Source organism: Mastigoproctus giganteus, chromosome 9 (genome assembly GCF_048544385.1).
Source record: "Mastigoproctus giganteus isolate SK-2022 chromosome 9, ASM4854438v1, whole genome shotgun sequence".
NCBI classification, from domain to species: Eukaryota; Metazoa; Arthropoda; class Arachnida; order Uropygi; family Thelyphonidae; genus Mastigoproctus; species Mastigoproctus giganteus.
Window position 1 is genome coordinate 143,470,580 of NC_143583.1, and position 14,211 is coordinate 143,484,790.

The 14,211-nt window shown below is 35.8% G+C and overlaps 1 protein-coding gene across 4 annotated transcripts in view; it reads left to right on the forward strand.

Annotated features, from left to right (window-relative positions):
- The window catches only part of LOC150080786 (pre-mRNA splicing factor cwf19l2), a 315,168-nt gene that overhangs the window by 42,482 nt on the left and 258,475 nt on the right, over positions 1-14,211 (forward strand). For all 4 annotated transcript variants that reach the window (XM_090381845.1, XM_090381844.1, XM_090381843.1 and 1 more), the window contains exon 4: positions 6,410-6,538. In XM_090381845.1, the coding sequence (XP_090237971.1) occupies positions 6,410-6,538 (129 nt within the window). The remainder of the gene's footprint in view (positions 1-6,409; positions 6,539-14,211) is intronic.

A 14,211-nucleotide genomic window follows, 5' to 3' on the forward strand; every position in this document is an offset into this window, starting at 1 on the left:
CATCAAAAATACGTGTGGTCTAAATATTGCAATATGTGGGTACAGATTGCTCTTTTTTGCAGCATACATTTTTGAGGGATAATGACTAAAAGAGAAAGTGTATTAAGAACTGTTGCTGAATGTGGTGTGAATATGTAATAGCATATAATATGAATCTGACTTCGTAATACAGTCCATTCCGCTTATTTGGGACACATCGGGACTAGTGCATTTTGGCCCGATTAAGCGGCTGCCCCAATTATCCAAAGTTTCGCGTAAATAGTTAAAAATACAATGTACCCCCCCTCTTTACAATTGGTTCACTGTACAAATCAAATCACGTTACGATGGAATCACCATCGTAACGTGATTTGATAGGTAGTATAGTAAAGTACTGTTCACTATACGATGTGCAGTAAGCGTCGGCCATTGTGATCACGTTTGTGAATTGAATTTTAATTCTATTAAACAGATTCTAATTAGCGAAAATAGGAAGAATATTATCCACAGGCTATAAAAGCAAAGTTTATTAAGCACAAATTTATTACCTTATTTATTACCTTACCAATTAAAAAATTAAATGATATGTGAAAATCGGAAGAATATATGTGATAATTGGAATAATTAATACGTACTGTAATAAGTACATACGAACTAGTTGACATTTCTGTTCACTGACATTTGTGGGTGGGGGTTAAAATTTAAAACAGTAAAAAGATAAGCAATCAATGACAAAGAACACAGCACACACAAATTGCAAGTAACACAATACGCGCAAGTTAGAAGGAATGAAGAGAAAATTCTGAAAATTAATTTTTTATATGATTGAAGATTTCATGGAAGTGTAAACACATTTCACCATAATAACCCACAGAATTCCAGCTGTCGGTATTATCGCACATTCAGTAAGATCGAGTTTACTGTCCATTTATGATAGATTTCACTAACAGAAAAGCCCAATAAACAGGTGACTACTAATTGTTTTATGGTTGTGACCTCCAGAATTTCGACCGAACTACGTGGTACCGTCGGAGACAATCGTAGGGTAATCTCCAGTGCTGCGGTCTCCTGCTCCGATTAAACGGCATGGTGTCCCAATTAAGCGAAGTAAACCCTGACTGTTTTATCGATTGGTTTCTGTTTTTTAAGATTTGCCCCAAATAAATGGCTGCCCCGATTAACCAGTGGCCCAAATAACCGGAATCCACTGTTTATGCTATTTTATTTAAAAATCCTTTTCATAAAGAAGTATGCATTATGGTATGGTACAGTACAGTTTGAAATTATAGTTTGATAGTAGCATGAAGCGCAATATTTTACCATGCTTTTTTGTACTTATTTTACCTAGGTATTCCAACATACTAACAAATAGTTACTTTCAGCTTTAGACAATTTCAATTTATCTGTGAACAAAGTGTTAATGTTATGGAGTGATAGGTCTAATGTTAATAAATAAAAAGTCCATAGACTTAGTGAAGAAGTGAAATCTATCATCCAAATTTTATTGGAAAACTGGACATTTCTAAGATTTGGACTCCCCCCTCATCCCTCCATGCTTTTGAAGGGTGAAACTTGTTTTCTGAGTAGCACTATTGGATGGCAAACTAAGTTTCGTAATACAATTATTATTATTATTATTATTATTAGCTATACGGTGCAAGGAAGCCCGAGGCTTATGCTGCACTAGCCAAAAAAAAAAAAAATTCCCGAGTTACCCTGAGAGAGAGAGAGAGAGAGAGAGAAAGAGACAAAAGTAGAAGGAAATCACCAAGAAAGAGAAGAATGATGATATCCAGCTCAGGACCCTGGGTGTGCCAAGCCCATAATCACCAGATGTGAGCCCCTGGGGATGGATTATGTTTAAGTGAGAGTTAAATAATATATAACTTACAAATTCATTTAGCAGCTTGTTTGTCCATCATATGGTCACATACAAACGATGGCTTCTATCTTTGTGGGGTGATGTCAAATATAAAATGTGCTAATTCACTCACTGAGTGCCGAGAGGTCGAGAAGCAAGCCACAATTATCAAATTTCTTTCTGAAGTCAGTATGGTATTATACTAGCATAAAAAAGATTTGTGGTGCTGGCCTATTTGGTAATAGTAGCCTTCTGATTGTGTTCTTTAAAGTATTTTGTATTTCTTATAGTTTTTGCCATTATTCAGTGCATTTTCCATTATGCTGACTTGTAGTAAGTTTTTTGTTTATTTTCTCTTTAAGTATCAGTTATTCTCTGTAAATTGTAATGTTGCATCACTGAAAATCTGATCTTCTAGCACTGTTGTGTTCCAGCAGCGGATGGCTTCTCTTGGTTGCCATTGCTTTGCTTAGCTTCTTAAGATACTATGTAGTAATTACAGAGGTTTTTGTGCTGGAACAAAGTTATTATCAAAAGGAAAATGCCAAGATATGCTTTGAAATTTTAGACGCTCCTTTAACCAGCTAACTGAGTCTTCACTATTCCTGTTATCATTCAAACCCATTACAGACTATTCGTAAGGGACTGTTGTTAATTTGTTTATGATGATCGTCACACTCCTTGGAACTTATTTCTTGGTTATGAAAGCTTTCTACAGATGTAGGTTTTTTGGACAAAATAATAGGTTTGAAAAACAAACACTGAATTTGAACAACTGACCCTTGCTCAGAAGTTTGATTTTATCTGTTTAACTGAGACATGACATAATGAAAGATCTGAAGATTGTTTGATATACTGTAGGTTATTTTCAGTGGTGGGGGTCTTGACCTTCGTCTATTTTGGGGACTTCCCCATTCCTTTCTCTTTAGAACTACATAACCAAGTATTGAAATGTATTAGTTATTGAAATGTTTGCTGTATTAGTAAATAGGATATCAAATTCTTGATATATTATTTATTTACTATTTTGGATACAGGAATTTATTTGGGGGGGAAGCAAGAACGAGGACTTGTTTTTGAGAGTAAATCTATGGATATTTCTAAACTTTTTTATCTGTTATGGATTATTATATTGACATATGAAGTATTTAATAATTGGTTGTGTTGTACTACTATTAAAACTCATCTCCAGTTGTACTCCAACCTATATAAACAGTCAACCTATTCCTTCCACTGCAGTCCTCTCCAGCCAGATCAAACATGTAAGCCTTTCTAACTAATTTAGAGAGTAACACCAGGGATTTTTCATTATTATCTTTATTAATTAAAGAGTTAATTAATTTAAATTATAAGCAAAAGTGTAATAATTATATGACAATTGTATGGTATGTAAAGGAATATAGTTAGAATACTTTCTATTGTAAATAATCAAATTATCAATATAAAATTGAAAACTTGTAGTACCACTCTTCAAACAATGTTCTATCTCCCATAGGCTTGAAGATGGGAAACTGTGAATTCCTGAAACATAGCCATAATAGTTTAAGTGTTTGGCATTGAGATGCTTCAATTCCTTTAAAATTGTATAATTTCAATAATAAATTACTTAATCTGCCATGTGATATAATAGTGTAGTGTCTCTCAATTCATTAAGATAATTTGTATTTTGGCCTTTTAGAAAGATCTGTTGAGCTATTCAAAATTTCATTAAAATTGGACCAATAAATATTCAGCAATTATTATTTCTTTTTCTGTCCTTCCACATGTAATAACTTGATTCCCAATGAATGGAGTTTATTGAAATTTTATATTTGGGCCTTTTAGAAATATTTGTTGAGGCATTGCAAGTTTTCATTAAAATCAGACCAATAGAAATCCAACAGTTATTATTATATTTTTCATACATAATATAAGCTATCCATATACCATATATTGTAGCTGAAGCACTGGATATTATATTTGTTGCTATGTACTGTTTGGGGGAATAAATGGGTAATGTTGCAGATGCAGAGACAAAATTTTCTCAGTTTATGCATAAAAGTTGTTGCTTTTTGCTCCTTTTTTTTGTTATAAATCATGAATTATTATTATTTGCTAACATGCACCTAAAATGTAACACATTATGTATATTAACTAGTTTTTTACCTTCTCAATTCTTTCACATTATGCCAATGTGGAAATATAATATTTTCTTTGAACGTACACCTGATATGTTTTGTAAAATGGAAGTGAATCTGGTTAGTAGCGACGTTACAAATTGATTTGCTTGGAATTTTTAACTTTTGGTTATTATAAAAAAAATAATAAAAACGGAATCTAATGAAGAACAAAACTAAGAGTAACGAATAGAATTATCTGTGTTTTTTATATAAAATGAATTTCAATTTCTGTATTCATATATTTAATATTTTCTTATATAAAATTAATTCTACTCAGATTAGAATTTTTGTGTTAGATCAATTATTATTGATCTAACTGATCAATAATAATTCTACTTGAGCTAAAAGAAAATTACAGTACCTTTTCTGCACTGTTTTTTGAAATAATATTAGCTTTGGTAATTTAGAGTTCCCTAGCAAAGCAGGGGAAGCAAAAATTACATTGCCTTGGCTTTTATAGATAAGTCCTGGCAGTATCTCGATTTTAATTCTTTGGAGTGTCTCTTTCCTGTTTTTTTTTTTTTTTTTCTTCATTAGATTTTTGCTTTCAATTTATGCTCAACTTCACTTTCTAATTGGAGAAACTTAAGGCAACCATATTTTCAGGATTTTTGAGACAAAGTGAATTGTGAAGTGGAGCATAAATTGATCAGCATTAGGACGTTTCCCTAAGCAAAAAAAACTTCAATTGGCACACAAGCATTAATTTATACTGGAAGTCATGTGTATTCCATGATTAGTTTCATCTGTTTTACATAATGGAAATCCAAAGTTTTGGAAGAAAATAACAACCCTTATTTGTTGGATTGTTATTTTTGTTGTTTGTTTTTATGAGTGTTTTAGCACAACCCTTTCTTAGGACCAGCTAATTCAGTCAGCTTGAAAAAAAGGCCCACAAAAGTTCTTGTCACACACAAAAACACAAGCAAAAAAAAACTTCAGTTGGCACACAAGCATTAGTTTATATCTGAAATCATGTGTATTCCATGATTAGTTTCATCTGTTTTACACTTGAACCTACCAAAGCTCTGATGACATGTAACAAGTCAAAATAGTTAATCTTTAAAGTCAATGTGCATTTCTCTCCTGCTTATGGTAATACTTAAAAAATACATTTTCTCCAATTGAATTATCTCCCTCCCTTTTCTATTCTTTTCTTCTTTTTTTTTTATTGTTGTTATTTTATGGGTGTTTTAGTACTTTGAAAAATTTGATTAATAGTGTATCAGGTATTTTGGTATGATATTTCATATTGTGAATCTTTATTTCTGTTGAGAATTATATTAGTATAGTATCTGTATAAAATCAGTGTAGATATACCATAGACAACTCTTAATGGGAAAACTATGATAGTAAAGGGCATCATTTCATCTCTATCTCGTATTGTGCTCATCCTTCACAAACTATTGCTCTACCTTGAATAAGTAACGCTGCACTAATAGAGAAGAGTGTTGTTACTTATTGTCTGTCTATCTGATCCACCGATGAAAGGCCAACAAGCCTTGAAACGGTGCTGTCTGGGTGGGGGTGTCCACCGAGAATAAGTAATAATAGTCCTATCTTTTAGTGAAGCGTTACTTATTCGAGGTAATGCAATACATGGTAACTTGTGAAGGATGAGCACAATATGAGATACAGATGAAATGATGCCCTTTACACTTTTCCAATTGACAAATCTTTTCATCTTGACAAATCAGATTGGAAAAGTTGCCAATTGGCCTTATGCACCTCAACATTGACAAATCTTAAATAAAAAACTACAATAGTAGTTTTTTATTTAAGATTTGTCAAAATATTTCAAACTCTTAAAATATTATGCCTGGTAGCATTTCGTTTCATTTTATTAGTACAGTATATTCCTGTGCAAATTTACATGTTATGCTGGTTCAAAAATGCAGGATGACAGTGGGGGACAGGTATTTTTTCTGCCTTTTTATTTATATATTTTTAATTTTTTTTTTACGTTTATTCAAGTCATTCACTCTGAAGTAATCAGAATGTTTTCAAATGTAATTTGAAATATTTTGGCGTATTTTTTTTGGCAGTAAAGGATTGATATGGAACAATTTCTTAGGCACCACATTGAAAGAAATCTAGATGAGAAACATTGCACTCACTACAGGATTGCCTTCTTGCAATGAAGTGCATAAGAAATTTCTGTTGTTTAGCTTTCAGTTAATAATTACTTTTAGTAATATTTTAAGGTGGCCTGTATTGTGTAGGTTCCTAATTTATGAATTGATGTCATGTTTAAGTTTTGCACTATGAAGATATAGATGGCAAACTTGTGGTAACAGTTGATGTAAGTAACAATGAAGTTGATGAAGGTATGTAAAAAAGTTTAGTTTTTAAGTATGCTTCATAGTAATGTGTTTGTGTGACTAGTATTTTCTTTTTCTCCTTCTTCTAGAGAGAACAATGGATGGAATTGTCTCCATGTTTTGTCCCAACTGTAAGTAAGGAAGAGTTAAAAACAAGAGGAAAAAAACAGAAAACAGAAGCAGATAAAGTCTCCCATAATCTGTTAGCACTAGATAAGGTATATAATATTATACTAGTTATTTGCTATTAGGTTTTGTTTCTTTTATTTGTAAACTATTTGATTTGTTTGTTTAGCTGTAATACTGGAAACTGGAAAAAAAAAAAAAAAAATTAGTTTACGTTTAGCATTAGCATTAGTAGAGGCACATGATGTAAGAAAGCAAGCTTATACAGCACCAGCCAAAAAAAAAAAAAAAAAACTCTTTCCCATTTCACTGATCCATTCATTCCAAATGTTTGTCTAGTTCTGCCTTGAATTTATTTAAGCCGTCAACTTCCAAAATAACAGATGGAAGTTTGTTCCGGCAATCAACTACCCGCTGGATAAAGGCAAACGTCCACACATCTATTCTATAATTGTCTTTCCTTAGTTTGAATCTAAGCCCCCTCAGGTTTGTAATCTGAGCAAGAGGAAGAATCCATTCAAGGCCTTATGCACCTCGGCGCCTCCATAGACAGGTGGGCAGGAGCAGCAGTGCGTAGCACACGCTTCTTGATTAGACCAGGGTTCGAGCCCATGACCACCAAATACGGAGGATGCGGAAAGGTCAGGCAATGACCACCGCATATTCTCAGAGCAATATGACCCTAGTTGCTAATGCTCCTAAAAAAAAAAACAAATAACAATAACAATAGCATTATGCACCTCAATCAGATTGCCTCACAGATGCCTAGTTTCCAGAAGCTGCACTTTTCAGAACTTAAACCTTTCTTCTTAAGAGCACCCCTTTGTTCCTTTCACCAGTCTTGTTGCCTTTCTCTGTATTCGTTCTAGCAACTCTATACTCTTCCTAAAATGAGGCTTCCAGACCTGTACGCAGTACTCAAGGTTTGGCCTCATCATTGCCTTATATAAGGGGATAATCACCTCCTTATCCCTGCTCACAAAATTCCTGTATATCATTAGCACGACCCCATGACCTACTCTGGCAGCCTGGCTGCACTGTTCAGAACACTTCATATCTCACCTCACAGTTATCCCCAGGTCTCTTTCATTCTCCACTACCCTTAATGTAACACCACATAGTTGGTACATTTCTCTGGGGCTACTGCTACCCACATGTAGTACTTTGCATTTGTCAATGTTAAACTTCAATTGCCACTTCTCAGCCCATCTATCCAACTTTTCCAATCCAATTGCAGCAGCATAGTGTTAATAACAACCCTGCAGACTTTGACATTAAGCTTGATATACCTTCATCAATATCATTGATAAATATACAAAACAACAATGGGCCCAACACCGAACCCTGAGGGACACCACTAATAACATTATTAGTGGTGTACGTATATCAGTACCCATTGATTACCACTTTCTGTGTTCTCCCACCCAACCATCCTTTTATCCATTGTAGCAACTTGCCCTTAATGCCATACTGCTCCAATTTGTACAGTAGTCTTTCATGTGCAACAGTATCAAAAGCTTTCCTGAAATCCAAGTATATGATATCAAAATTATTTTTTGCATTAGGTTCCTTTGTGACCACATCATAGTATCCAATGAAATTGGTCAGACAAGACTTCTCCTTGACAAACCCTTGCTGGGTCTGAATTATTACTGCTGTCTTGTCTAGACGATCCTGCAATGCTTCTTTAACCAGTGACTCCATTATTTTCCCTGGAACATACGTCAAACTAACAGGTCTGTAATTACTCGTGTCACCCATTTTTAACCTCCCCCTTTGTGAATTGGACATACATTTGCACATCTTCAGTCCATGGGGACTTAACCCCGAGTTCAAGGATGCTTTCACAATTATGGCTGACGGTTTGCTTACTTCCTTTCCCACCTCTTTTAATACAACTGGATAGAGCCCATCTACCCCAGGTGCCTTTATTATGTTTAACTTCAACAATTTCTCCTCCTTTACTCTCAGTTATTAGAAAATCATTTAACTCCCTCTCAGAGTTTGATAAACATCTGGCCCTCTCCTCCTTGAATTACTCCTCATGTGTGAATGTAGATGCAAAATACTCATCTAGTTCGGCAGCTATCTGAGAATGATCATCTACAGTCAAACCATTGATATGAAGTGGACCAATCTGATTCATCCCCTTCCTTTTAGATTTTATATAAGTAAAGAAGTCTTTGCATCCTTTGCCAAAGATTTTTATAATCTTCCTTTGCTTGCCTAACCTCATTTGTGACTTGATTACAGACTAGCTTGTATCTACCATAGGCTTCTGTGTCGCCTGACAATTTATGTGCATCCCATGCATTTTTCTTTTCTGCCGCGAGTCTCCTTAGTTCATCTGACATCCATTTGGGCCTAAATCTAGAGCAGCATTTCTTAGTTGGAACGAAAAGCCTAGTAGCTTCCAAAATTACTTCCTTGAATGCTTCCCATTTAGAATTTCCTGTTGGTAACATCATCAGTTGGTCCTACTGTATAGAACCTAAAAAATGTCTGAGACCACTGCAGTCATCTTTATGAAAGCACAAGCTGAAAGCAAAAACCCTTCCCTTTACTCCTGATGGTAGTTACATCTTTAAGTAAATCCCACATCAGTACACTGTGATCACTGTCACCTAGTGGTTCCTCTATCTGTAAATTCTTAATGCATGACTAATCACTGCTGATAATCAGATCAAGAGTGTTACTCCCTCCTGTTGCCTCTCTAACATGCTGCTGTAGAAAACAGTCATCCAATAAATCCACAAAAGCCCTGCTAGTGTGCGAGTGACCAACCACTAGTTCCAGTCTATATCTGGGAAGTTAAAATCCCCCATTATAAGACACTTTGATTTACTAGCCCACTCTATTTCTCTGTTTAATTGTTCATTGCACTAATCAGAGTCATTAGGCTTATAACAAACTCTTACCCTCATTTTTGCTTTCCCAGTACTTATGTCACACCAAACTGACTCAACATTGCACTGTCCATCTATGTGAACTGGATGCACTTCCTTAGATTTTATGTGTTTCTTAACTAACAGCATAACCCCTCCCCTCTTCCTGACCTGTCTATCCTTTCTGTACATATTGTACTCCCCAAATTCCAATACTCCATCCCTTATGTCTGAGTGGCACCATGTCTCTGATATCCCAACAATATCTGTCTTGGATGTTTTAATCAACACTTCAAATTCATCAAATTTATTTACCATACTCCTAGCATTGGTGTACACATGCACCTGTTCTTGCTCTTAGTTACTCTAACACAGCCCATGTATTTACTTGTTTCATGACCCCCAGCATTTCCTGAAATCCCCAGCAACTGGCTTTCCTGGCTGCTGCTCATTCCAATAGAAGCAGTGCAAGAATCATTTCTATCTCTGCCTGCGGCACTGTTAGTCTGTGAATCCCCCCAAGCTAGCAATTTTCTGACCCACCTAACATTGCCTCGATAGCATCATCAAATATTCTTGTATCCCATCCCTGTAGAAGCAATCTCTCCTGTTAACAAGCAAGGACCATGCAGAGAAAAATTCTACCCCTTGAGCCCTGCACAATCTCTCCAGGGTCGAATTGATTCTCTCATCATATACTCCCTCCTATTGTGTTTGGGCAGGATTGCAAACACTTTCAAATTTAACCCTAACTTGCAACTTTTTTTCAGCATTGACCTGTACTTGTTAAGTAAATCTGCAGATCTTTTACTCGTAAGGTCATTAGTGGCAACGTGTACAACAATATCCCTTTTTGTGCCCTTATAAAAGGGCACAAAAGTGATATTGTTGAAAGGTGATATCAATCAATCCTGAAGTTATGCCCTCTCTGAATTATTAAATGCTCTCTACGTATGTTAGATACTATTAATCATTCTTTAACCCCCCCCCCAGGTACAAATTCATTGCAGCTCACATCCTGTTTATCAAAAAATATGATCAGCATTGTCTTGATCCTGGACTTCTGTAGACAAAACTTTTGGTCCTTGGTGATGTCCACTGCATGCTGTCACGCTTCATCTGTGGGTCATATTGAAACACCCAACACTCATCTCCAGTGACAGTATGGTCGAGGAAATTATAATTGTCTTGACAATTCTAGATGAAGTCTTTATTGATGACACTCTTCATTACTTTTGCTCATCCATGAGAGTATGGCACAAATTTTTCACAGATCTTCCTTTTCCCTAAATCTTCATGCAGAATTTAATGAATGGTCTCCTTATTCATATCCATTTCATCAGCCATGCGTTGCCACAATTTTCCAAAATTTTGCAGCTTTGTGCTCATTTCAAGAGGTTGACTGATGCCCAATGATGGGAGGGTTGACTGATGGGAGGAAGTTCAATGAGTTTATTTTCAACTTCCTTGAACATGACACCACAGCACCGGACCAGGAACTTTATTGCCACATCTCGTATGTTTAGTTTTAACTGTTTGTTGTTTGGACGGTTTGTTTTCATATTTAGGCAGAAATTTTTGAATTTATAGTTAAAATAGAAAAAATATTGTGCTGTTTAAATTTTAGAGTTTCTGACTTAAAATTTTTCCTAACTCCTCATTTTTCCTGGGGAAAAGGATTGATTAGAAAAAATTGGGAAATCCCTGAGAAAGTTTATCCGCCCTTCTTTGTTTAGTCTAAAAACATCATCACTCTGCTTCTGGATTGAATGTAAACCAAGTTCTTCTTGAGTTCCTGCAAACTGATGTTTTCTTAGAAATTTTATCTTATTTTTGAATAATTAACATATTAATTTGTGTTTTACAAAGAGATGAAATAAGCTTAGTAGCGTTAATTAGCTTATTTTTTAAATTTAGCTACTGACTTTGTAAATTACAATTCGCTACTCATACTGCTGTTGTATTGGTGTTTTGACGCGAATATCGTAGCATGTAACCAGTAGCACAGAAGAATAGTAGGGTTTTATTTATGATAAATAAGTAGTTTGAAGGTTTTAATCAGTTTTTGGGCATATATCTTTTGTATTTATCTAAGGATGTAACTAATTTAACATTGTTATCGTTACGGTATAGCGTATATCTTGAACTTGATTGCATAAGGTATAATATAAAACTAGATAGCTTAATTTTAAATATATTTAATCAGTTAAATATATTAACCTTATTTTTATTTTATTTATTTCGTATGATGTGATCAATACACGAAGGAACCAGTTTTTTCTTGCTTCCTTCGTGTATCGTGGCCGGGATATCCAACCAACTGGTTGGTTCGGCACCATCGTGATATCCAGCCCGAGGTGGGAATCGAACCCGCGACCTATTGGGTTGCCAGGCAGGCACTTTACCTACCCGGCTAGCCCGGTCAGCATTAACCTTATTAATTTTCATTGTTAATGAATTAAATTGTATTTAAACAGAAATCATGCCCCAGACTAGAGCAGCAAAGCAATGTGCACAAAGCAGCAGGAGTGCTGTGGCTAGGGGAGTGAGGTCACACTATCCGAAGGGGCAATTCTCCAACACATCACAGCCTAAAAAAATGTGCAACTTGTTAAATGTTTGTGGAACTTTCTGGAACAGGAGATGATCTAGCTAGTGAGGATGTTTTTGTGTGTGCTAGGCACAGGGAGTGTATCAAGAAATTAGAAACCAACTCAGCATTCTGATGGGCGTCTATGGGAGTTTAAAGAGTAGGGCACTCGATGGAATTAAGATAGGACCCAGCCAGTTCTCAGCTGCCCAACTCAATACCAGAGCTCACTCCTGCATCAGGCAACACAGCAGCAATCTTCAGGACAGAATGCAAGTGGTCCCACAAGAGCTAGTTATTATCGGTGACTCTGTTGTCAGGTAGCTGGGAAATATATTGTGTAAAAAGGATAGGTGGAATAGAACCAGGGTATGTCTGCTAGGGGGGAAAAAGTTGATGATGCTATGGAGCAGATATCACCTTTCAAGGGCACAAAGGGTGATATTGTTGTGTATGTTGGCACTGATGACATTAAGAGGAGGAGATCTGTGGACTTACTTAACTAGTACTGGTGAATGTTGAAAAAAAGGTGCAAGTTATGGTTAAATTTGAAAGTGTCTGCACCTGCCCAGACATAGGAGGGAATGTATGATGAGAGCCTTCTTAATCAGTTTGGTACTGGAGAGAATGTGCAAGGCTCATGGGTTAGAATTTTTCTCAGCGTAGTATGTGCTTGTTAACAGGAGAGTTTGTTTCTAAAGGAATGTGATACACTTAAATAGAAAAGTGCAAGAATATTTGCAGATGCTATCGAGGCAGTGTTAAGTGGGTTGGAAAACTGCTATTTTGGGGGGGGTGCATTTACAGAAACAGTAGCCGCAGGCAGAGGCGGAAGTGATTCTTGCACTGCTTCTGTCGGAATGAGCAGCAGCAGCATGGAAAGCGAGGTGCTGGGAGTCATCATGGAACAAATAAATATATGGGCTGTATTAGGGTAGCTAAGAATAAGAAAGGTGCATGTATAATTGCATGTACACCAATGTATAGTAAATAGATTTGATGAATTTGAAGTGCTGGTCAAGACATCAAAGGCATCAAATGTTGTTGGGATGTTAGAGACATGGTGCCACACAGAGTACTGGAATTTGAGGAGTACAATGTGCACAGAAGGATTAGACAGGATAGAAAGGGAGGAGGGTCATGCTGTTGTTAAGAAACACATAAAATCTAAGGAAGTGCATCCAGTGGCATCTGTGGACAGTGCCGTGTTGAGGCTGTTTGGTGTGACATAAGCTCTGAGAAAACAAAATTGAGAGTAGGAGTGTGTTAGTCCTAATGACTATGATGAGTACAACTAACAACTGTACAGAAAAATAGTTGGCCAGTAAATCAGATTGTCTTATTTTTAATTTTAAAATTTATAATTTTAACTTCCCAGATATAGACTGGAACTTGTGTATTGGTCACTCTTACACTAGCAAGACTATTGTAGATTTATTCGATGATTGTTTTCTATAGTAGCATGTTTCAGAGGTCACCAGAGGGAGTGATACTCTTTATCTGATTATCAGCAATTTTTTTTCATGCATTAAGAATATGCAGTTAAAAGAGCCACTAGTTGCAGTGATCATAGTGTACTGATGTCGGATTTACTCAAAGATGTAAGTACATTTACCATTAGGGGTAAAGGGAAGGATTTTTACTTTTGTAAAGGTGACTACAGTGGTCTCCAACAGTTTTTAAATTCTATACAGCGGGACTAAGTGATGTTTGTTACCAACAGCAAATTCTAAATGGGAAGCATTCAAGAAATTAATCTTGGAAACTACTAGGCTTTTCATACCAACTAAGAAATACTGTTCAAGATTTAGACCTAAATGGATGTCAGATGAACTAATCAATCAGACTGGTGGCAGAGATGAAAAATGTAGGGGATGCATATAAATTATCACGCAACAAAGAAGCTTATGGCAGATATAAGATAGTCTGTAATCAAGTCACAAAGGAGGTTAGGCAAGCAACGACAGATTACGAGAAATCTTTGGCAAAGGATGCAAAGAAAAACAGTAAAGACTTCTTTACTTGTGTAACAAGTAAAGAAGTCTTTACTGTATCAACAGTTCGATTGTTGATTATTCTGCTCAGGTAGCTGAAAACTGAATGAGTATTTTGCATCTACATCACACATGAGGAATTCTGAAGGGAAGTGGAGGCCAGAAGCTTATCAAACTCTCACAGGGAGTTAAATGTAGGGGATGGAATAACTGAGAGCAAAGTGGAGAATAAATTGTTGAAGATAAACATAAGAAAGGCACCAAGGGTTGGATGAGATTTATCCAGTTATATTAAA